At 34.8% G+C, this 24,976-nt stretch overlaps 1 protein-coding gene across 2 annotated transcripts in view; it reads left to right on the forward strand.

The window, feature by feature from the left end:
* The window catches only part of FZD3 (frizzled class receptor 3), a 96,347-nt gene that overhangs the window by 56,822 nt on the left and 14,549 nt on the right, over positions 1-24,976 (forward strand). For both annotated transcript variants that reach the window (XM_004775147.3, XM_045078375.1), the window contains 2 exons: positions 20,019-20,167; positions 23,602-23,835. In XM_004775147.3, the coding sequence (XP_004775204.1) occupies positions 20,019-20,167; positions 23,602-23,835 (383 nt within the window). The remainder of the gene's footprint in view (positions 1-20,018; positions 20,168-23,601; positions 23,836-24,976) is intronic.

The following is a 24,976-nucleotide window of genomic DNA, read 5'->3' on the forward strand; positions in this document are numbered from 1 at the left end:
TGCATTATCTCCTCTAGGAACTCACTCCTAGGACTCTAATCATCCTCTTTTTAGGACCTTTCATTCTGTCCTCCATTTCTCTTAACATCACTTTCATATTTCCCTTGTCTCTCTTGCTGCATTCTGGATAACTTCATTTTCATCTACATATAACAGTTCATTAAATTTCTCTTCAAGTAGCAGTCTAAACTGTAGTTTTGCATTTCAGAAATCTAAATGTTTCTATTTCAAAACTTGTGTTTCTAGACATCTAATTTTTAGAAAAACTTATTTATTCCAAGTAGTTTCATGTAGATAGGTAATCTTTATGACTGTATCTGTTATTTCTATAAATATTACATACTTATCCAGTATCTCACAGTTTCATCCAGGCCTTCTTAGCCCCTCCAACAATTGCTAGTTGCAGACTGTCCCAGGAAGAGCATGAGGTTAGGTAAGGCAACTCTGCAGCTGAAGGGTGTCCTCTAACCCACTTCCTGCAACTGATCAGCAAGTCTTTCTTTGAAGGGGATCTGGCAGTGCATCTCCATGTTTACAAGTTTCACAAAGTACAAAATTCGGGTTGAAATTATTTTCTCTCCACACTTTAAAGATAATATTATACTGTCTTTTAGCTTTCATAGTTGTTGAGTTGGTTTCATCGTTCTGTTGGTTGCTAGCCCTAGCAGGATAAATAAAAAGAAATCAACACTTCTGTGAAATTTTGGGAGAGAAACAGAGACAAAAATCTTGAAAATATAAAAAATCTTCAAAAACAGCAACAATAACAAAAAAGACCTTTTGAATGCCATTGTTTGCTCCAGGGCTCCCAACCAGTTTGTGGATACTGTCTGAGAATTCATGGCAGGAATGTCACTTCTTCCTTTGCCCAGTCTTGCTTCCACCACTTTCCTTCACAGATCTCTTCCTTATAAACATCTAGTACCCCAAAATTCATCTCTGCATCTTCCAGAGAATTCAACATGTTCTCAAGAACAAAGATGAAATGAAGCTATTTCCATATAAACAAAAAGTAAGAATCTAAGACTTGTACTAATGGCAATTCTAAAGGTTTCAAGATTCTTCTTTAACCCACTGAGCCACCCAGGCGCCCCTCAAGATTCTTCTTTAAAATGATCTCTGGAAGATATTAGGAGGTGAAAGAAAGAATGATGAGGAAATAAAATAAAATTAAATAATTAAAAAAATAAAATTGTATGTATATAAAGCTAAACAAATACTGTTTCTGTAAAATATTAACAATGCATAATTTGGGGTAGCGCCTTACTGACACAGTTGGTTAAGCAACTGCCTTCAGCTCTGATGATGATCCTGGAGTCCTGGGGTAGAGTCCTGCATCCGGCTCCCTGCTCAGCGGGGAGTATGCTTCTCCCTTTGACCCCCCACCATGTTCTTTCTCTCTCAAATAAATAACATATTTTTTTAAAAAAATAAAATATTACCTAAAGTCCAGTAGAAAAAAGGACAAATGTATGCTATATATAGACCAGAATTGGATTAATGCTTCAATCAATGAATTGCATCAGAAATCAATTAACGGAGGCACCTAAGTGGCTCAGTCCTTTAAGCAGCCTACTCTTGATTTTGGCTCAGGTCATAAGATAAAGCCCACATTGTGCTCTGTGCTGGGTATGGATCCTGCTTAAGATTCTCTCTTTCTCTCTCCCTCTACCCCTCCCCATCCCGCCCTGCGTGGTCCCTCTCTTTAAAAAAAAAAAAAATCAATCAATGGTGATCTAGAATCCCTGTTAAAATGCCCTCCTCCCTCCACCCATTTTTTACTTTCTCCCCATCAGAGGCCTCTTGTTCTTCAGGGTTGTTTTTTTTCCCCTGATTATGTTTTTTAATTTAATTTTTTGAATAGATGATGTCTAAGCATGATTTATAATGTTACAAATTTATAGTGAAAATCATTATTTCTACTTACATTCCTCATATTCTCAATTTTTATCCCCTTTTTATAGTTTCTTATATGTATTTCCAGAATTTCTTTTTTCATGAGACTGTTTTGAGAAATAAAAATCCTCAGATACTTAAAAGCTCAGCACACAATAAGAAATCAACTAAATTTAATTCCCTTCTTTCCTTAACCACTTTATGACCTTAAGAACCAGAAAGCATAATTAACCATGTATTTTGCTGCTAGATGTCATAACTTGCTTTATACCTGTAAATGTAAATTATAACCATGAAACTGTATTACGTGCATGTCATAGTCTAATTGAAACTTCAAAGAGCTTTTCTAGCTTTGGCCTAAAACTAATTGAAATGGAGAAAATATTCTTTTTTTTTTTTTAAGATTTTATTTATTTATTTGACAGAGAGAAATCACAAGTAGGCAAAGAGGCAGACAGAGAGGAGGAAGCAGGCTCCCTGCTGAGCAGAGAGCCCGATGCGGGACTCAATCCCAGGACCCGAGCCAAAGGCAGCGGCTTAACCACTGAGCCACCCAGGTGCCCTGGAGAAAATATTCTTAAAGTGAATATGTTTAATAGAAACTCATATGCTTTCTGGAAAGTTATTCTGGAATTTCAGGATATATTCATGAAATGAAAATTTGGTCATGCATATTTTTCCCAAAAAGGATTACCTTATTGTATTATTGTATTATTTTAAGTATTATACAAATGTGAAATCAGGACACCTCAGTCAGTGGAGTCTACCACTCTTGATCCTGGGGTTGTGGGTTCAAGCCCCACAATGGATGTAGAGATTACTTTAAAAAAAAAAACCCTTAAAAATATGTGAGATCAATTTTTTTAAATTGAGGTATAATTGACATACTAGTTTCAGGTGTATAGCATAATGATTCAGTGTTTGTATGCATTGTGAAAGGATCACAATAAGTCTAGTTAACATTTATCATCATACGTAATTATAAAAAATGTTTTTTGTGATGAGCATTAAGATTTCCTCTCTTAGCTTCCAAATACGTGATACCATATTATTAACTATAGTCACCATTGCTGTACATTACATCCCCATGACATTTTTATTCTGTAACTGGAAGTTTGTACCTTTTGAACCTCTTCACTTGTTTCCTAACTACGAGTCTTGTTTTTTGTTATCTGTGAGCTTGGGTTTGTTGTTTGGATTCCACATATAAGTGAGATCATATATTATATGTCTTCCTCTGTTTGACTTTTTTTATTTAACATAATGCTATCAAGGTTCATCCATACTCTAACAAATGGGAAGATTTTGTCCTTTTTAATGGCTGACTAATATTTGTGTGTGTGTGTGTGTGTGTGTGTGTGTACACACACCAGTTTTCTTTATCCTTTTATCCATCAATGAACACAGATCGTTTCTATATCTTTTTTGTTGTTGTTTCTATATCTTGATATTATAAATAGTGCTGCAGTGAACATGGGGGTGCATGTATTTTTTCAGTTAGTGTTTTCATATTTTGAGAAATACTCAGAAGTGGAATTGCTGGATCATAGGGTAGTTCTAATTTAAGTTTTTGCAGAACTTCAATACTGTTTTCCCTTGTGCCTTCATCACTTTACATTCCTACAAGCAGTGAACAGGGTTTCCATTTCTCCCATCCTTGCAGATACATTCTTACCTTTTTGATAATAATCCAACAGGTGTGAGGTGCTATTGTTGTTTTGATTTTCATATCCCTAATATCAGTGATGTTGAGCATCTTTTCATGTATCTGTAGGCCATCTGTAGGTCTTCTTGAGGAAACTGTCTATTCAGATCTATTTTTAAATTAGACTGATTGTTTTGCTTTTAAGTCATATGAGTTATTTATGTATTTTAAATGTTAATCCTTTATCAGCTCTATGATTTGCAAATATTTTCTGCCATTCAGTAGGTTGCTTTTTCCTTTTTTTGATGGTTTTCTTTACATTACAGAAGCTTTTTAGTTTGACATACAACTTAATTTGCTTTTGTTAACTTTTGGTTTTGATGTCCAATCCCCAAATTCATCACCAAGACCAATGTTAGGAAGTTTACTGCCTGTGTTTTCTCCTAGGAGTTAAATGCTGTCAGATCTTATATTTGAGTCTTTAATCCATTTTGAGCTAGTTTTGTGTATGGTTTAAGATAGTAGTCTAGTTTCATTCTTATGCATGTGGTTGTCTGATTTTCCTGACACTATTTATTGAAGAGACTCTCCTTTCCCTATTGTGTATTCTTAACTCCTTTGTTGTAAGTTAATTGGCGATGTATGCATGGGTTTATTTCTAGTTTCTCTTCTTTGTTCCCTTGATCTGTCTGTTTTTATGTCGAATCTATACTGTTTGGATTGCTATAGTTTTGTAACATAATTTGAAATAGTGAACATGATGCCTCCAGCTTTGTTTTCCTTTCTCAAGATTCCTTTGGCTATTCAGGGTATTTTGTGGTTCCAAACAAATTTTAGGATTATTTGTTCTATTTCTGTGAAAAATGCCATTGGAATTTTGATAGGGATTGGAAGTCTATAGATTTCTTTGGGCAGTATGGACATTTTGACAATATTAATTTTCTAGTACATGAACACAAAATACCCTTGCATTTATTTATGTCTTGTATTTCATTCATTGATGTCTTATTTTCTTAATCTGTAAATTATGAGATGGCAGAACAATTTTGACAAGTTTCAAAGAACTCATTTCTGAATATGGCCTATCCCCTAAACAGTTTTTTAAGGCTGAGGGAGTCGATTTGCTGTGGTAATGCTTGGCAAAATCTAAACTGTGTTTTCTGTTTCATTATTTTATACTTAATAACAAACTAATTTACTTTCTTCAGTTCATATTTGGAAGAGAGAATGAAACTTTTTGGAATGATTTACCCTTTATTTTGGGGGGTGGAAGACTAGTTTATTTTTTTAATCTAAAAAAGAATTATGCTTTTCACAAGATGAATGAGCATCATTTATATTGTAAATAAAGATTAGAATTCTTTATCTGCATCAAGATTAAGTAGAAGTTCTACAAAATTTTTAATCATTTGTTTCCCAGTTATTATTGCAAACATATTGTAAAGTATATGTATATGTATAAAAATATATGTACTTCTCCATTTTCTAGTTATTTCTAATTTGTAAGACTAAAGTAACATCAGAGTGGTAATTTTTTTTCCCCTCAATTATAATTTGGGTGAAAGTCAAGGTGGTTACACCCCTTGTAATCAAATGTAACTTCTAAAGCAGTGAAATTTTCTATTTCATAATGCCATCAAAACAAAGAATTAGGGGCCCCTGGGTGGCTCAGTGGGTTAAAGCCTCTGCCTTCGGCTCAGGTCATGATCCCAGGGTCCTGGGATCAAGTCCCGCATCAGGCTCTCTGCTCCTCGGGGAGCCTGCTTCCTCCTCTCTGCCTACTTGTGATCTCTGTCTGTCAAATAAATAAATAAATAATCTTTTTAAAACAGCAACAACAACAAAAACAAAACAAAGAATTAGTAGAATCTAATGAGATAACTATTATTTTAAAAAAAGATTTTATTTATCGGGTGCCTGGGTGGCTCAGTGGGTTGAGCCTCTGCCTTTGGCTCAGGTCATGATCTCAGGGTCCTGGGATTGAGCTCCGTATTGGCCTCTCTGCTCAACAAGGAGCCTGTTTCTCCCTCCCTCTCTCTGCCTGCCTCTCTATCTGTGATCTCTCTCTCCCTGTCAAATAAATAAATAAAACCTTTTTTTAAAAAAGGATTAAAATTTAAAATTTTTAAAATAAAAGATTTTATTTATTTATTTAATACAGAGAGAGAGAGAGATCACAGGTAGGCAGAGAGGCAGGCAGAGAGAAAGAGGGAAGCAGGCTCCCCACTGAGCAGAGAGCCAGAGCCTGATGCGGGACTCCATCCCAGGACACCGAGATCATGACCTGAGCTGAATGAAGGGAGAGGCTTAAGCCACTGAGCCACCCAGGTGCCCTGAGATAACTATTATTTTTGTTTTCATTTTAAATTCTTGAATAAATTTTGGCTTTAAGCCTTTTCTTCATTTGTGTGGGTCTATGGAGTTAAATAATGGCTGTAATATATCCAGATGTCATGATTTTTGAGATAAAAATATTCTGTGGTTACTTTTCCAAGTACATACCAAATAATTCCTTCCTTATCAGCTCACTGTAGTTATTTTTCACAGGGTTAGAAATAAATTGATAGGCCCAGTAAACTTGGAAAGTGGAAGGAAGATATATAGATACAAATCTAGTGAAAAAAGTGAATTACTAACGAGGTCTCTATTTATCCTACATAGTATAATTTTAAAACTATTTTCTCCCTGAGAGGAACAAAGTATCATAATTATAGGATCCTTAACTTCCTTTTTTTTGTCTTTTCTTTTTAAAAGATATTACAGGGGCGCCTGGGTGGCTCAGTGGGTTAAAGCCTCTGCCTTTGGCTCAGGTCATGATCTCAGGGTCTTGGGATCAAACCCCACATCCAGCTCTCTGCTCAGCGGAGAGCCTGCTTCCTCCTTTCTCTCTGCCTACTTGTGATCTCTGTCTGTCAAATAAATAAATAAATCTGTTTAAAAATAAATAAATAAATAAAAGATTTTACACATGTGTCTGACATACAGATATGTATAAAGAATAATACATCAAATATTGGTAGATTTGCCAACCACTTAATATAAAACACTAACAAAAACCTCAGGTCTCCCTGATTGAACCTCTCTTCTAAACTATCATTATTTAGAACTTGGTGTTTTTGTGTTTTTACTTATATATTTACTCACATGTATTTTTTCCTAAATTATATATAGTATTAGTTTGTTTTAAAACTTTATAGTGTCAAAACTGTAAGCATTTTTTGCAGCTTTTGTCGTATATGTGTGTAAGAAATGGTAATATGTATCTGTTTATTTGCTTTCTCTGCTGTTCAATATTTTATTGTATAAATACATCACATTAGTTTATTTTACTCAGTGAGTATTTAGATTGTATCTTGTTTTTCCTCTATTGTAAATAATGCTGCCATGAATATTCTTGTTCATCCATTTGAGTTTCTCTAGAATATATACCTAAAAATGGAATTGTTGGGTCATAAGACATGTGATTCTTCAGCTTTACTAGGATGTTGCCAAATTGCTTTCCACAATGGTTGTACCAATTTAGAACTCCAGATGAAAGCACAGGGAGTTCCCATTGCTCTACATCCTTACTATCACTTGGTATCATCACACTTTTTAATTTTTGCCAGTCTTATTGGCAATCATTATTGCTATTTTAGTTTGTATTTCCCTGATGTGGGAGTTTCCCAAATTCCCTAATTTGTATTGCTAGTGAGATTGAACTTCTTTAAGTTTATTAGCTAATTATGTTTCCTCTTCTGTGAATTGCATTTTTTATAGACATACACAAATATGCACACATATATTCTGGATTATACTTTTTTTTTGTCAGTTTATACATTACAGATATCTAGCTTGGCTTTTTACTTTTTTAATGGTGTCTTTTGTTGAGCTGAAGTTTAAAAGTTTAATGTGTATATTACTCATTTTTTTCTTGTTTTTAAATGTATTTTAAGAAATCTCTATTGAGGGGCACCTGAGTGGCTCAGTGGGCTAAAGCCTCTGCCTTTGGCTCAGGGCATGATCCCAGGGTCCTAGGATCAAGTCCTGCGTGGAGCTCTTTGCTCAGCAGAAGCCTGCTTCCCTCAGTCTCTCTGCCTGCCTTTCTGCCTCTCTCTCTGTCAAATGAATAAATAAATAAAATCTTTTAAAAAAATCTCTATTGAAAGTCGTAAAAAATATTCATCTGTGTTTTTGTCCAGCAGTTTAAAGTTCTGCTTTCCAGATTCGGATTTTTAAACTATAGCACTTCTTTTTATATCTAGGTGTGCTGGGGAAATACCATTTTTGGTATTTCCTAATACCAAATCATCTGATTAGTGCTATTTCTTGACTAGTCTTTTATCTATTGATCTGTAATGCTGCCTCTGCTGTATGTCAAGTTCTCGCGTATGAACTTATTTCACTATTCTGTGGTTTTCTATACTTAATTTTCTCTTATCTTAATTACCATAAGTCTTTATATCTGATGGGGCAAGTAGGTGACTTTTCAAGGCAGACTAAAAGGCAGATAAAGCAGTGTAGTGTAATAAGTGTGCAAAATTTGGAATCAGACCTCCATTCTAAAACTGTTGTCACTTAACATGATATTCTGCGTGAGCCTGATCAACAGTTTATTTTTACATGGGACTTAGGGGACCACAGGCTTTAGAATAAACCAACGTTTGTAATGAATCTTTTTAAAGATGAAATTAAACCAGAGAGAAAATAACGTAAAAGAAGGTTATATAAGATGACGTTAAATAAATAATAAATAAAATAAAAGCAAACCTAATGTGTATCCATTAGTATAGATTCCTTTTGATAGGGAAAGTGGCCAAGGACTCTGAAACCTGATTCAGAGCCAAACTCTCAGAAACAATAATCGAATTTAGGTTACTACAACAGCCAAAAGTACACCCTTGGTGATTTTTTTCCTCTGCAAGGCTTTTTTCTCCCTTAGCCTGAATAATTTTTTCTTTATAATTAAAAAGAATTTAAGCCCCAGGATGGATTTTGGATCTAATTTTGAAAAAACAAAATATGGAAAAAATCTTACATATTATGGTTGAATAAACTCATATTGCGACATTTTGTAGATTAAAATTAGAGTGTCATTAGAGGAGACTAGCTATTCAGAAGTGAGTGAATGTAGGCTTTTAACAAAAATTATAGTAATCAAGATATAGGACTTAGAGAAGATGCTGATTGTTTCCCTTCTCCTTCTGGGCTTCTCCTTTAGTTCACAGTAAATAGACCAAAGAAATATATCAGGTGAGTGGTTTTTTGCATTGTTAAGGTGATTTATTTAGCATCAATAGGAATATAGAATTTTAAAAGGACAAATATAAATGAGAGAATGAAGTTTCTCCTTTGTTCCTTTTAACTATACAACGAACCGAGGTATATAGTGAGTTTTTTTCCTCAAAAAAAAAAAAAATCCATAAGCATTCAGCTCATTATAGGGCTATTTTTATTTATTTTTTAAAGATTATATATATTAGAGGAAGAGCGTGAGCAGGGAGGGGCAAAGGGAGAGGGAGATAATCTCAAGTCAACTCCATGCTGAGCAGAGAGCCCAACGGCGGCCTGGATCTCACAATCCTGAGATCATGACCTGAGCCAAAAATCAGGAGTCAGACACTAAACAGTTTGACCCACCAAGGCATTATAGGACTATTTTTAAATAAAAACTGAACATTGTATTCTTTTTCCTTTATTTAAATATTTTTCTTTAATGAGCTTTGCCCTTCTAGCTATCACAGATCCTGTTTTACATGCTAACTGCCTAATTTTTTTGTGATTTGCAGCTCGATAATAATGCATTTTCCTTCCCCTTTCTTTTTCCTTATTTATAAGGGAAAAATGCTTTCCTAACAGCAATAGCTTGGACATTCTTTCCTAGTGTCTTAGCCTTCTGGCACCAACACCCTTTGCATATGACACGTTCACAACGCAGGTGTTACCTGAGTTACTTTCTCACTGTATCCTTTCCATGGACAAGTGCTGATTTGTCTTCCCTGGAATTTTGGTTTTAACCAGAACCTTATAATACAAAATATTCTGTGTTACATCTCTCTGTCCTCCAGTTCTCCTCTGTATTATCATGCCTAATTGAAGATTTTGGCTGTTGCTATTTTTACTAATTTGTTGCTGTTGTCATTACTGATTTTCATTTTTATCACTCCCTTTAAAGCATTTCTGTTATGTGGACAATATATCTAATTTATGAAAGACAGTACAGTGCAGTTTAAAACACTAAAGAAGGTATATGGTTTCTCACTTAGAAAAGAGGAGGGAGACTTTTCTAGATAAAGACTTTTTATCTAGGTAGTCTTGCCCTTTTCTAGATAATCTTTTCTAGATAGTCTTGCACAGTCCCATGTTTGAGGCTGTATAGCCCCACTTCATTTCTGAGCTCCAGACACACACACACACACGCGCGCGCGCGCATATATATATATGACATTTCCATTTAGAAGTCTGCAAGGCATTTCTGACTTAACATGTCTAAAATAGAACTTAGTTTTTCTCCTTCCTACATTCCATCCTCAGTTCTTCCCCATTTAGTAAAGGGTGTCATCATCCACAGGTTGCTCTTACCCAAATTAAGAGCCATTTGAGCCCTCTTTTTCTCACATACCTCATCACACCCAATGAATCAACTGCTTACCACCTTTACTTCTACCTTAGTCCAAGCTCTTTGATGGCCACAATGGTCTTCCAATTCATCTTCTATTCTTGTTCCTTACAGTTTATTTCCAACATAGTAGTCAGGGTAAACTTTTTAAAACATAAATGAGATCATGGTGTGCCTTCAAACAAAACCCACCAATGACTTCCTATTACCCTTAGAATAAAATTTATCATTTTTACCATTGCCTGCAGGGCCATATGTAATGTGGTTTCAGCCTATTTCTTTGACTTAACTACCTACCATTCTCCTTGCTTGCTCAGCTCTAGCCACACTGGTCTCCTTGTTATTGTTCTTGAGAGACAACAGATTTGTTCTCAGGATTATTGTCATTGCTGTCCCTTCTGTTTGAAATACTTCTACTGCAGAGTAAACTCCAAATCCCTGTTTGAATGTGTTTTCGGAGATGCCTTTCCTCACAATGTTGATCTAAACTATGTGGCGCACGTAGTGCACCACCTTACAAACCCTGTTCCCTACTCTGCTTTAGTTCTGAGTTAATAGCTACCTGGTATTGTAAGATTTTTTTATTTCTTTCTTGACAGCACTTCACCCTTACCCTGCCACTACCTCTCTCTAGAATTTAAGCTCAGTGGGGCAGAGAATTTTCTGACTCATTTACTGTTTTATCTCTTGTACCAGGATACAGTAGGCAATCAGTATTTAAGTGACTGAATTAATTAGATACATGACCTTGAGAAAATCAATTCAATTCCCTAGGCTTTGATTCCACATATATATGAAAAAGGGGATTAAACTATATAAGATCTCTGAAGAAGAGTATTTTAGATTGCAGATGACTAGTCATCTGGAATTGAAGGCAACTTCAAAGTCATTGAGTTCAAGCCTGCCATTTTTTAAATGATTTGACCAAGGTCATATTGCTCAGGCCAGTGCTCTTTTATATTACATAATACCTCTGATTCTCTGCTCAGCTCTGATTAGATCTCCCTCCAGACTTCTTTAATTATGGTTTGACTAGTTTTAATTTTTAGGTTCTTGGCCTTCTTCCTTACATTTACAAATAATTGTTTTTCTTCAGTCAATCATTGTTGTCTCACCATTCACTGAATATAAGCTGACATGATTTGAATCATTCTTCTCAGAGCTCTCATTCTTACCCTTATCTCCCTCTACTTCTATAGGAACTTACTTTCTCTTTTTTGTGAGTCAGAAGTATACAATTACAGTTAAAATGTGTGTGTTAACTAGTATGATTTTTAAGTAATGGAAAACAACTTTTGGGGCAAAATTAAGCAAAATAGAAATTAGAGACTGGTCTCTAATTCACCTCAAAAAATTTTCAAGATTAATAGGGTTATATGTTATTAGGAAAATCTTAGAATTTACCTATTCTAACCCGTCAGTTTTCAGGTGGGGAAATTTAAGTATATATAATAGCATTAGAAACACTGGAATAAATGAAGGTAAACAATTGCTTACTTCAGGACTTCTCAAAGCCATTAATATCTGAATGCATGTGACTCTCCAAGGAGAGATTATAATATCCAAATTTTATTTTACCACAGAATATCTTATTATGTACCTTTTTAGTATCTTCTGAGACAATGGTGCCCCATGTACCACATGTTTGAACATTTATTAGGTGACAGGTACAGTTCTAAGTACTTTACATGTTTCTACTCATTTTATATACTACCTATATTAATTTGTTCTTATTATTATGTGAAAATTTGTGTTTAAGAAATAACGTGTCATGGTGGAGAATGCAAGGAATTCACAAGAAGGGGTGCATGCGTGTGTGTGTGTGTGTAAATACAGAATAGAAATCCTGGGCATTGATTCATTTACAGTTCATCATGTTTTCTATCTAGTTAACCATTGGTCTGTTTATATATCTTACTCTAGATATTTATGATATTCACTATATACTTTAATATGAATATAATTTTTTATGTTTTCTTAGAGCAATTCATTTGTAGAACACTAACTGATATAAATAATCCAGATTTACCATAATCCAGATTTACATTGTATCACATGAGCTTTTTGCATTCCATTAATATAATGAAAGTTTTCCTGGTTAATATGTTTTGTAAATGTTGATTATATACATATGGTTTTTCCACTTTAAAAAATTCCAGAATATCGGGAAAAAATTATTATAAAACATGCTTAGAGGAAAAGCATACCTCCCCATCAGTATAACCAGTATTTACATTTTTCTGTATATTTTTCTAATATTTTGATAGCTACTCTAGAGATAAACACTCTGTTGCCTCCAGCCAGTAAATCATACTTTTTGCTCTTAAGTAGGTCTTTTCCTTGAATTGGGCTGGCTTTGTGACTTGCTTTTGATTAGTAGAATGCAGCAGAAGTGATTCTGCATGCCCCTGAGGCTAAGTCATAAGAAGCCTTGCCATTTTTTTAAGTTTTCTTAAAATGCTTGCTGTGAGAGGAACCAGCCTCTAATAAGAAGTCAGCCTGCTCTGAAACCACAAAATGTGTGGAATTCCAAACTGGTCATAAACTGTATGGTAAGGCTATATGAACAGAGGAAGGCAAGGAGAGTGGGAGACAGATCCCAGCCAGCTCTCAACTTTTTAAGAAATCCTAGCTGAGATTCTAGGTATTTGAATGAAGAAGTCATCTGATATATATGTCCATCTCAATACTACATTCAGATGATCCAGCGCCATCTGTCATCCAACTGCAACACTGTGAGAACCCAGGTGAGAGTCACCCAACTGACCCAACTGACTTCTGTGAGCTGACCCCAGTCAACTCACAGAACCGTCAGAGAGAATAAGCTCCTGGTTTTGGTGTGGTTTCTTACATAAGAATAGATAACTAGAACAATGTGTAGCAATAGGTAACAAAACACATCAAAAAGTCATATTTGATGTTATATAAGTATGGGTATTATCATTAATATTATAAATATGGATATATATATAATTTTAAAATATAAATGTGATCATATTTTACATATTCATCTATACCCAGTAGTGTACGAGAGTGGCTCACACAGACTCACAAGAGTCAGTATGTGTATCTCTTCATGACTGCACAGTGAGTGATCACACTGGTAACTTGAAAGTGGCATGGTTGGAGTATTTACACTACAAAATTCGTAGATACTACAAAACAGAGCTCACCTCCATCCAGAAAGCCAGTTAAACATTTCAAGCACATCACAGTATCTTCCTTTTCTCACTTTATGTTACCATTATTGAATAGCTGCTTATTTTGTTATTTGGATGTACCTTAATTTATTTGAACAATCTCCTATTGGCCTACTCTTTCTTTAGAATTTATTTCTTAAAACAGAATTTGTGGCTCAAATGTTGTACACATCTCGGTTTTTATTAAGTATTATGAGAGTGTCCATCAGAAATATTATAGCAATTTAGATACTGCGGGGATATTTCCTCATAGACCACTCAACTCTTATTTTTATATTTGGAATACTCAGACTTAGAAAAATGAAGTTCTATTTTTTATTCTTAATAGTGTTAAATAGATACTATCTTCACATGGTTCAAAACCTTGAAGTTAGAAGAGTATATGGGAAAAGTTCTCCCATTTGTGCTTGTTGTCTCCCATCTTCCTAGTGCCCTTCCCAAGGTGACTTGAATGTTACCAGGAATTTGTATATACTTTAAGAGATGTTTACGGATGTACAACCAAGTATATTCCTTTTTCTTTTTTACTTGAACGGTAGCTACTATACATACTTCCCTGTCTTGCTTTTGTCATTTAACAGTATATCTTGGAAACTAATACCTAAAGCGAAAAGGCTCCCTCAGTATTTTTTCTGACCTCATAATAAAGCAGGCACATTGTCTCTAATATTTTACTATTGCAAACAGTTTTTGTATATCATTTCACATATGTGAATAGATCAGTAGCATAAATTATTAAAAGAATTGCTTGATCAGAGGTCATGGCAAATTCTTTAAATATGAGCATGAGAGGGGAGAAGATCAGAGGGAGAAGCAGACACTGCGGAGCTGGGAACCTAACGCGGGACTTGATCATGGGACTCCGGGATCATGACCTGAGCCGAAGGCAGTCGCTTAACCAACTGAGCTACCCAGGCGCCCTATAATCAGTTTTGTTTATATTTTACTATCATTTGCTTCTGTCAGTTTCCAGGTTTATTTGAATAGAATTGAGCAAAGTAATTTCTTAAAGCCATTTTAGTTTTGTTTTCTTTGTAGCTGTGTGTATGCTTGTATGTGTGTATATTTGCTGTTTTCTTCCCTTTGTTTCTTCCATTTTTAATTCAGTTTCTGTTCCTTAATTTGCTTTATTGATAGATAATATAGTTAATATTTTTAGTTAGTCATTAGTGTATTGATTTGAATTATAGTTTCTTGTTCTGCAGAAGTTTTAAGCTTTTGTTAATCAAAACTGTCAGTCCTTTTTTTTTATGGCTTTTTTGTTTCATGTTACTTTTTTTAAAAGGCCTATGCATTTCCACTGTAAAAATATTCTTCATTCTTTTCATACTTTTATGATTTATTGTTATCTGTCTAGAATTTATTTTTCTTTCATTGTGTGGGGTGGCATCTAAAGTACTTTGTTTCCAAGTGGATTGCCAACCTCCCAACATCACTTATTAAACAATCTATGATCTTTTCCCGATTTATTTGAAATACTTTTATCATATACTTAACTTTTAACATTCTGTGAAAAATCCTTTTGCTCTTTTTGGATTGTACCAAGTTTACAGGATTAATTTGGGGAATAACTGATTTGATATCTTTAAAACATTGAGTCTTTGCATGTAGAAACATGGACTTGTTTATGTATTTCAATTTTTTTCTGTGTCCTTTGATAGTGTTTTATCATTTTCTTTGTATTTCTTTTTTTTTTTTTAAGATTTTATTTATTTATTTATTTGAGAGACAGTAAGAGAGAGCATGAGTGAGGAGAAGGTCAGAGAGAGAAGCAGACTCCCCATGGAGCTGGGAGCCCAATTCGGGACTCAATCCTGAGACTCCGGGATCATGACCTGAGCCAAACGCAGTCGTCTAACCAACTGAGTCACCCAGGTGTCCCTGTTTTCTTTGTATTTCTTGCTAGTTGCTAGGTTTATTCCTAGATATTTTTTGGTTTTGTTGGTATTATAAATGAAATTGTTTTCATTATGTTTCTTCTCTGGTTATTGACAGTATATAAGAAAACATTTGATTTTTTGTATATTAATTTTCCCCAACTTGCTAACTCTTTGATTGTTTCTGTTTTTCCGTTGATTCTCTTGGATTTTCTGGTTAGTCTTTTTGTCTCGTTGTTCCCAATACTTACACCATTTTTTTAAGTTTTCCTTCTGGCAGGGTATCTTATTGACTTGACAAGGACTTTTGGAATGGTAGCCTTACTCTTGACAGCACCAGAGGACAAAACTAGGACAGGTGGGCAGAATAGCTAAAGCTATTCTGGCTATTTGAATGTGGAAGAGGCAAACTTGTATTTTATCAACACCACCATTCTAATTTATATTCACAGAACAACTAGATTGAAAGCAAATTAATTTGCTAGGTAAAGAATACGACTAGATGACTTCTAAGTTTAAATGTTTAGTTGAGAGTATAAAGAGAGAATTGAGGAATGACTTTAAGAACTCTTATTTTATTTTGTTTTATTTTATTTTTTCAGTGTTCCAAGATTCATTGTTTATGCACCACACCCAGTGCTCCATGCGCTACGTGCCCTTCTTAATACCCACCACCAGGCTCACCCATCCCCCCAACCCCTCTCCTCTCTAAAACCCTCAGTTTGTTTCTCAGAGTCCATATCTCTCATGGTTCATCTCCCCCTCCAATATCCAATATCTAATTCACTTTTCCTTTCCTTCTCCTAATGTCCTCCATGTTATTCCTCATGCTCCACAAGTAAGTGATACCATATGATTATTGACTCTCTGTGCTTGACTTATTTCACTCAGCATAATCTCCTCCAGTCTTGTCCATGTTGATATAAAAGTTGGGTATTCATCGTTTCTGATGGAGGCATAATATTCCATTGTATATATGGACCATATCTTCTTTATCCATTCTTCTGTTGAAGGGCATCTGGGCTCTTCCTACAGTTCGGTAATTGTGGACATTGCTGCTCTGAACATTGGGGTGCATATGGCCCTTCTTTTCACTATATCTATATCTTTGGGGTAAATACCCAACAGTGCAATTTCAGGGTCATAGGGTAGCTCTATTTTTAATTTTTTGAGGAACCTCCACACTGACTTTAAGAACTCTTATATAGGGGCACCTGTGTGGCTCAGTTGTTAATCGACTGCCTTCGGCTCAGGTCATGATCCCAGAGTCCTGGGATCAAGCCTCGAATCAGGCTCCCTGCTCAACAGGAAGCCTGCTTCTCCCTCTCCCACTCCCCCTGCTTGTGTTCCTTCTCTCACTGTGTCTCTCTCTGTCAAATAAATAAATAAAACCTTTTTTTTTAAAGATTTTATTTATTTATTTGACAGAGATCACAAGCAGTCAGAGAGGTAGGCAGAAAGAAGGTGGGAGCAGGCTCCCTGCTGAGCAGAGATCCCAGGCTTGATCCAGGACCCTGGATCATGACCTGAGCTGAAGGCAGAGGCTTTAATCCACTGAGCCACCCAGGCACCCCAAATAAAAACTTTAACAACAACATAAAAAGAACTCTTGTATAGGGGCACCTGGGCGGCTCAGTCAGTTACGCATCTGTCTTCTGCTTAAGTCATGATCCTGGAGTCAAGGATTAAGTCTAGCATCAGGCCTCCTGCTCAGTAGGGAGTCTGCTTCTCCCTCTGCCCCTCAACTTGCTTGTTCTCTCTCTCTCTTGCTCTTTCTCTCAAGTAAATAAAATCTTAAAAAAAAAATTCTTGTATAGAGGGTAGTGGGGGAAAAAATGGTAAAAGAGCAGGAGTAGGAAGTCAACAAGAAAGTAATGAAAGTAAGAAAGTAATATCTCATTAGAATAATCATGACTATGCAGTATTGTAGAAGTCAAGAGAGATAAAGATTTTGTAAAGGATGAGATAATCATCAATAAGTGATGCTATATAGGAATATTTTTTAAAAATGAAACTGGTTGGCCCAGTCGGTAGAGCATGTGACTCTTGATTTTGGGGTTGTGAGTTTGAGCCCCATGTTGGGTATAGAGATTACCTAAAGATAAAATCTTAAAAAAAAGAAAGGGAACAATAGGAAGCCATTGTATTTTTTAATGAGAAGGTTATTTGTGATCTGCTTTCATGTCTCTTCATCTGCTTCTTTTAATTATAGTTCTTAACTATTCAATGGTTTCTTTAATTTGTATTTTCATTTAGATGATCATCTTGGGAACATTAATCATACCTTATATCTGTTTTATAAGCCTCATGGGGCTTTAAACAGTATTATTTAGAGTAGTGGATGATCTATAAATATTTGCTTTTTGATTTTTTTATTTTTAAATTCTAAAGGAATTACACCTTAATTCTAGGTTATGATTGTAATTTAAGTTCCATGTTTTGAGCTTACCAGGCTAACTGTAATCATGTGTCATTATAGATGAAACATAAACATAAAATCAGTTATAGATAAAACATAATAAAAATGTTTGAATGTGATCAATCTAAAAGACAAAATAAACTTATTTATATAACAGATATGCACATTGATAACTAGTGATGAAAAACATGGGGCCTGCTGAACTCCAGGTATGACGTAGCTAGAGGTGAGTGGGTATCTAGTTTCTGGGGTGTATTGGAAGTGTAAGTGTCACATGGAAGTCAGAGGACCAGAACTAGGCTCACTGGTTAAAAGTAGGAATTAGAAATGAGGCTCCCCTGCTCTTGAAAGGAAGTCCATGTAAAAGGTAATACCAACTGTTCCTTGAGGCCATAGTTAATATAAAAATACTTATCTAGAAATGTGGGAAGACACCAGCACAGCCTTAAGACCAATATTTAAGCCAAACTGCCAGGACTTAGTACCCGAATCTCCAGTAATCAGTAACATCTGTAGTTCACAATCACCAGTATAAAACCTGGTTTTTGACAAGGTCCCTTTGGGCACTGGTGAAGACAAAAATTCATGAGACAGGGTGAGATAAATGGAGGGAGGGAAGAAGGGAGAGAGAGGGAAAGAGAAAGGGAAAGTTTTAACTCAAGATATGCAAATTAAAATTCCAAAACATGATTCAAAAAAGGAAAAAGCCAAACCTAAAAAGCATCCAACAAAATCAACAATCGGAAGAAGGATTTGCTCCCAGATGAAATGAAAGTAGTAAACCAAGTTTATAAAGAGTTATTTTTTAAAAAGTATGTTTAGGATTCCCTAAAAGATAAACAGTAAAAACCACTTTAAAAGAATAAGAGATTGTAAATTAGTAGAAATGAAATAAGAATAGGCAAATATAAGAACTAATTAGATATCTTAGAATTGAAGTTATGGAAATAAAATCAGTAGATAACATGAAACCTAACATAGACATGGTTGAAGAGGGAATTAGTGAAGTAAAAAAATTGTTCTAAAGCGTTCACCCAGAATACAGAATATAGAGAGCTATACAATACTAAAAACTATGTAATTATGTAGTTAAAAGACATAAAAAATAAGGATTGAGGAACTTCAGTACACATCTAATGGGAGTTCCCATCTAATGGGAAGCCATAAGAATGACTAAAAAGCAATAACCAAAAACATAATGTCTGAGAATTTTCCAGAACTGAAAACATAGGTCCTTAGATTAAAAGTACACTCTGCATACTAAGCAGGAGAAATAAAAATCAATCACAATGAGAAACATTTGGTGCAACTATAAAGGGAAAGGGATAAAGAAAAATTTAAAAGTCACCAGAGAGAGGAAGTAAATCTCCAAAAGATTATCAATTAGACTTCTTAACAAGTAAATAAATAAAATCTTTTAAAAAGTTAATACAGGTAAACAAAATTGAGAATATAAAAAATTTGAATGACAAAGCTAATAAAGTGGATCTAATACATATAGAAGATTTTGTACCCAACAGAGAGTATGGGCTATTTTTTTTTTTTTTTTTTAGAGAAAGAGAGAGAGAGGGAAGCAGGCTCCCTGCCGAGCAGAGAGCCCGATGCGGGATTTGATCCCAGAACTCTGAGATCATGACCTGAGCCGAAGGCAGAGGCTTAACCCACTGAGCCACCCAGGTGCCCCAAGTATGGGCTATTTTAAAGTTCACAAGGAGTAGTTACATAAATTGGCAGTGTCCTAAATCAAAAGGAATTCTCCAAAATTTAAGGTAACCAGAATAATATAGACAAATTCTCTGACCACAATAATTAAGCTTGAAAACAACAATAAAAAGTAATTTTTTAAAAACTCATCTGACCAGAAACTAGAAAATGTACCTAGAAATAATTCATAGGTTAAAGAGGAAGCTTGAAAACAGCCAGCAGAGTAAGATGAAGTAGGTAGAAGGATGGGCTATAAAAGATAAGCACAGAAATTAATGAAATGGGGGGAAAGACTAATACTTTCCTAATTTTATATTGTAATGACCAATGATAGGACTAACAGAATTGGCCAAGAAGAATATAGGTATTATTTATTTGAGCCTCTATTCCTATTCATGGCTTTTTTTCTGCATTAATAATCTTCTTCCTTAGAAGATACCATTATGAGCTAATGAGAAAAATATAGGACTCAAAATATAAAATAGAAACTTACTGTCAAATTATCAGGAGTGTATATCTTTTTTGTTTAACAAGAAATTTAACTACAGAACTGTAAAAGTGAAAATACCAAGTTTGTAGAATTACTTAACTATTGTTTATTTTAAAGATTTATAATTGCTTTTGGTAAAAGGACTTTTCTTTTTATATATTTAAGGTATTTTTCTTTCTCTTCTTGTAGGTTACTCAAATGAGTCGTCCAGACCTGATTCTCTTTCTGATGAAATACCTGATGGCTCTCATTGTTGGTATTCCTTCCATCTTTTGGGTTGGAAGCAAAAAGACATGCTTTGAATGGGCCAGTTTTTTTCATGGTCGTAGGAAAAAAGAGTAAGTTGAAATGATCACAATGTTCACAAACCTCACATTCACATAAAATTTTTGTATTGCTTATGCTAAAACACTTTGGATTTGGTGGATGTGTTTCAATGTGATTGTAATCTTAGCTACAACCAGTTGTGATTAGCACAGTAGCATGTATTAATTAGAAGCTAAAACTTGATTCTGAGAAGATAGCCAAGTAGAACCAGGCAGGCTTAAGGTCTATACCTTACTAATTGAGAGTATTTGAGGGAAAGCTGATCTTAGTTTCAGAAATTTAAATTATAGTTTTCTTAAAAATAAGAACAAATTAATGCTTTTATATATCTATGTTATTACTTGATCTTCTTGATATTCCTGTGGGGGCTGGTATGTATTATTTCTGTGTTATAGATGTGAAAACTGAGCACAGAGAGATTAAATGCTTTGGCCAAAATCACACAGGTATTAGACTTCCCTTTCCAATTGTCCATTGTTCTTCTAAGTATACCAGAAATTATATAGATAACATGTTATTCCATTATGATGAAGTACACATTAAGGCCAAAATAGAAAAATGATATTAATATATTATATAATGATAATGAAATGCATTAAAGAAATAAGCCAGGACTGTGCCCTGGGCTAGAGTGGCAGCTCCTTATTCTGGAGCTCAAGAGCGAGAGTATCCCATAGCTATATCTAGCATTGGTCTGCTTTAGCCTTTGAAAAACAACTATAAAGTAATTGAAGTAACAGTTGCCAATTAATTGAGCACTCCAAGCACAGTTCTGAGCATTTTATATATTATTAAAACTTTTAGTCCTTCAAACAGCCGTGTAAGAGAGATCATCTTTTTACGGTAAGGAATCAAGGTTTCATAGTCATTGCTAGAATTGAGATTCAGACCCAAGCAGTCTGATTCTAGACTCTTGTTTTTGCTTATGTACTGTGCTACAAAGAGACTAGTTTCTAAAATTGTGCTAATCAAATTAGTGTTGTGCCCCTGAGTGAAGCCACATTTAACATTGTGCTTACACTAGTAATTCTGACACTGATTGAAATATTTTTAGAAATCTTCTTTTGGAATTATATGAATCATATCACTTAATTTCTCTGTTTTCTTATCTGTAAAATGAGGGGACAAATCTTTACCATTTGAAGATGGATTAAATTTTTGGCATGACCAGAAGTCAGTTTGAACCAAGTTTTAAAAATAAGTTTAGAAAATAAAGTCAGCAATTAAGGCTGATTTGCGATGTATGAATATATGATTAGGGCCTTTGATGACAGAGAAACAGATATTGTTTGTTTGTTTGTTTTAACTGTTTTTGACTTGTTCATTCTTCTGTCCAGTTTTTGATACTTTGATTTGAGGAAATGTGTGTGTGTGTTACACATATGTTATATACACATATATGTACATATGTATATATAATTTATCATTACAAACATTTTATCATTACTTTGGCTTTTAAGCCATTTGTTAAGAGTGACACGAAAGTGTGGGGGAGGGGCAGGGGAATGGAAGAGAGAATCTCAGGCAGGCTCCATACTCAGCATAGAGCCCAGTATGGGGCTGGAATTCACAGCCCTGAGATCATGACCTGATTCGAAATCAAGAGCTGAACCCTGAACTGACTGAGCTACCCAAGCTCCCCTAAGCCATTTAAACTTAAGTTTGATCCCTGACTGTTGGTTTTGGTGTATGACTTTGGAAAGTTCTTTAATCCTTTAAACCTCAGTTTCTTCATCTATGAAATGGAGATCACAGTATTTATTCTTGATAGATATCTATTCACAATAGATACATAATATCCTCTTAACAGATACCCTCTTAGGACATTGATTTCCATAATAAAAACATTATTAAGAAGGATCAAAGGAGAGTGAATGTGAAATACCTGGCATAATGTGGGTACTCAACAAGTATTAGCCTGCCTTTAACCCTCCTACCTCACCACTAAAAACAATAGTAATAAGGAGGATCCTTTTGTAATCTGAAAAGTTAGAATATATGCACTGTCTCATTGTATGGTCCAATCTATATATGCTGGAGCTTTATTTTTTCATGAAATTATTTATCTTATTTTAACTTTAACCTCTGATTCTCAGTCATTTATATAACCTGAGACTCTGATCTTGGCAACTATTTAACAGGCTCTTTAATCAATTTAATTGCTGCTTTGTTCATTATGTTAAACATCTGCTTTTAACCATTCTCTAGCAGTTAAAAACTTTTGTTCTTGGCAATAATCATCTTAAGTTTTTTTCCTTAAGCCTTTAAGATGTCTAGTAATTAATTTTACCTTAGCTTAAATTAATTTTTTATTAATTTTGACCACTCATGTTTATTCTAGCACTGAACAACTGTTTCACCATAAGACCAACTTGTAGCCTTAAAACAACTGTTCTTCATATTAGAGAGATCATATAATTGTCTTTCTCTGATTGACTTATTTCACTCAGCATAAGGAATTTGAAAGGCAGGGTGGGGTTTTGGGAGGTAGGGAAGGGAAAAATGAAAGAAGATGGGATCAGGAGGGAGACAAACCATAAGAGACTCTTACTAATCTCACAAAACAAACTGAGGGTTGCTGGGGGTGGGGGTGTAGGGAGAGGGTGGTTGGGTTATGGACATTGGGGAGGGTACGTGCTACAGTGAGTGCTGTGAAATGTATAAACCTGATGATTCACAGACCTGTATGCTTGGGGCAAATAATACATTATATGTTAATAAAAGTAATTTAAAAGAAAACTGTTCTTACAGGTTGAAAAATATACCTGTTGGGGCACCTGGGTAGCTCAGTCATTTGGGCATCCAACTCTTGATTTCAGCTCGAGTCATGATATCAGGTCATCTCAGGTCCCCACACTCAGTGGGGAGTCTTCTTGAGATTCTCTCTCTCTCTCTCTGCCTCCCCCTGCATGTGTGTGTGTGCTCCCTCTCTCTGTCTCTAAAATAAATAAATAAATTAAAAAAAATATATATATATATTATATATTTATATTTATCTGTGCTACAGTGAGGCCTCCAATACATCCATAAACCATGCAAGAAAAAAATTTCTCTATTGTAATATCTTTGTAATATTTCAGTGTACTTGAGAATCATAAATTTCTTTGAGTGAAAGGGACTTTAGAAATGATGAAATCCTATAGCTTCATCTTATAGATGAGGAAAATGAAGAAAAGGGGATAATGGCTTGCTTAAGGTCATGTATTTATTGAACTGAAATCCAGATTTCTAATTCTAATGCAGGCTTCTTTCCATCATACCACCCTAAAGTACAGATTAACATAATCTTTGTTAAATTCTTTCCTCTGTCAACAATGTTACCTTATATCTCTCCTAAAGACATTATTTGGAGAGCAATTAATTTCAAGAATAATGTCAGCGTGTCACATTTATTGGTCTATGGGGATGTTAGTCTGTATCTTAAATTTAGTATTCTGTTTTCTAGGATAGTGAATGAGAGCCGACAGGTACTACAGGAACCTGATTTTGCTCAGTCTCTTTTGAGGGATCCAAATACTCCTATTATAAGAAAATCAAGAGGAACTTCCACTCAAGGAACATCCACACATGCTTCTTCAACTCAGCTTGCTATGGTGGATGATCAGAGAAGCAAGGCAGGGAGCGTCCACAGCAAAGTAAGCAGCTACCACGGCAGTCTCCACAGATCCCGTGATGGCAGGTGAGTTTCGTTGGTAGCTTAGTTTATTTCACATTTTGAATTAGAGTATCACAGCTATGAAGGAAGGGTAACGAGTTCTGAAATAGAAGTTGGACATTATTTGTATCTAAAACAATGTTTTTAATTGAAATATAATTAACATACAGTGTCACATTACTTTCAGGTATTATCATTATTCAACAATTCTGTACATTACTCAGTGCTCATCATAATTATACTCTTAATCTCCTTTTTGTTTCACCCATCCCTCTATCCACCTCCTCTCTGGCAACCACCAGTTTGTTCTCAGTATTTAAAAGTCTTTTTTTGTTGTTGTTGGTCTCTCTTTTTTCTTTGTTCATTTATTTATTTTGCTTCTTAAATTCCACATGTGAGTGAAATCATACGGCATTTGTCTTTTTTCATCTGATTTATTTCATTTAGCATTTTGCCTTCTAGGTTTATCCATATTTTCGCCAATGGCAAGGTCTCATTCTTTTTATGGCTGAGTAATTTCTCTTTTTTTTTATATATGCCCCATCTTCTTTATCCATTCATATATGGATAGACACTTAGGTCACTTCCATAGATAATGCCACTGTAAACATAGGAATGCATGTATCTTTTCAAACTAGTATTTTTGTTTTCTTTGGGTAAATACCCAGTAGCAGAATTACTGGACCATGTGGTAATTCTGTTTTTAATTTTTTGAAGAACCTCCATACTGTTTTCCACAGAGGCTGCACCTGTTTGCATTCCTACCAATAATGCACTAGGATTCCTTTTTCTCCACATCTTCACCAACATTTGTTATTTCTTGTCTATTTTATTTTACCCACTCTGACAGGTATATGGTGCTATCTCATTGTGATTTTGATTTGTATTTCCCTGATGATTAGTGATGTCAAGCATCTTTCCATGTGTCTGTTGGCCATCTGTATATCTCCTTTGGAAAAATGTCTAATCAGGTGCTCTGCTTATCTTTTAATGGGATTCTTTGTTTTTCTAAGGTTGAGTTGTGTAAGTTCTTTATATATTTTTGGATATTAACCCCTTATTGGATATATCATTTGCAATTATCTTCTCCCATTCAGCAGGTTCCCTTGTTGTTTGTTGATAGTTTCCTTCACTGTGCAAAACCCTTGTATTTTGGTGTAATCCC

This window comes from Mustela putorius, unplaced genomic scaffold (assembly GCF_011764305.1).
Source record: "Mustela putorius furo isolate JIRA1106 unplaced genomic scaffold, ASM1176430v1.1 tig00000242_pilon_pilon_pilon, whole genome shotgun sequence".
Lineage (NCBI taxonomy): Eukaryota > Metazoa > Chordata > Mammalia > Carnivora > Mustelidae > Mustela > Mustela putorius.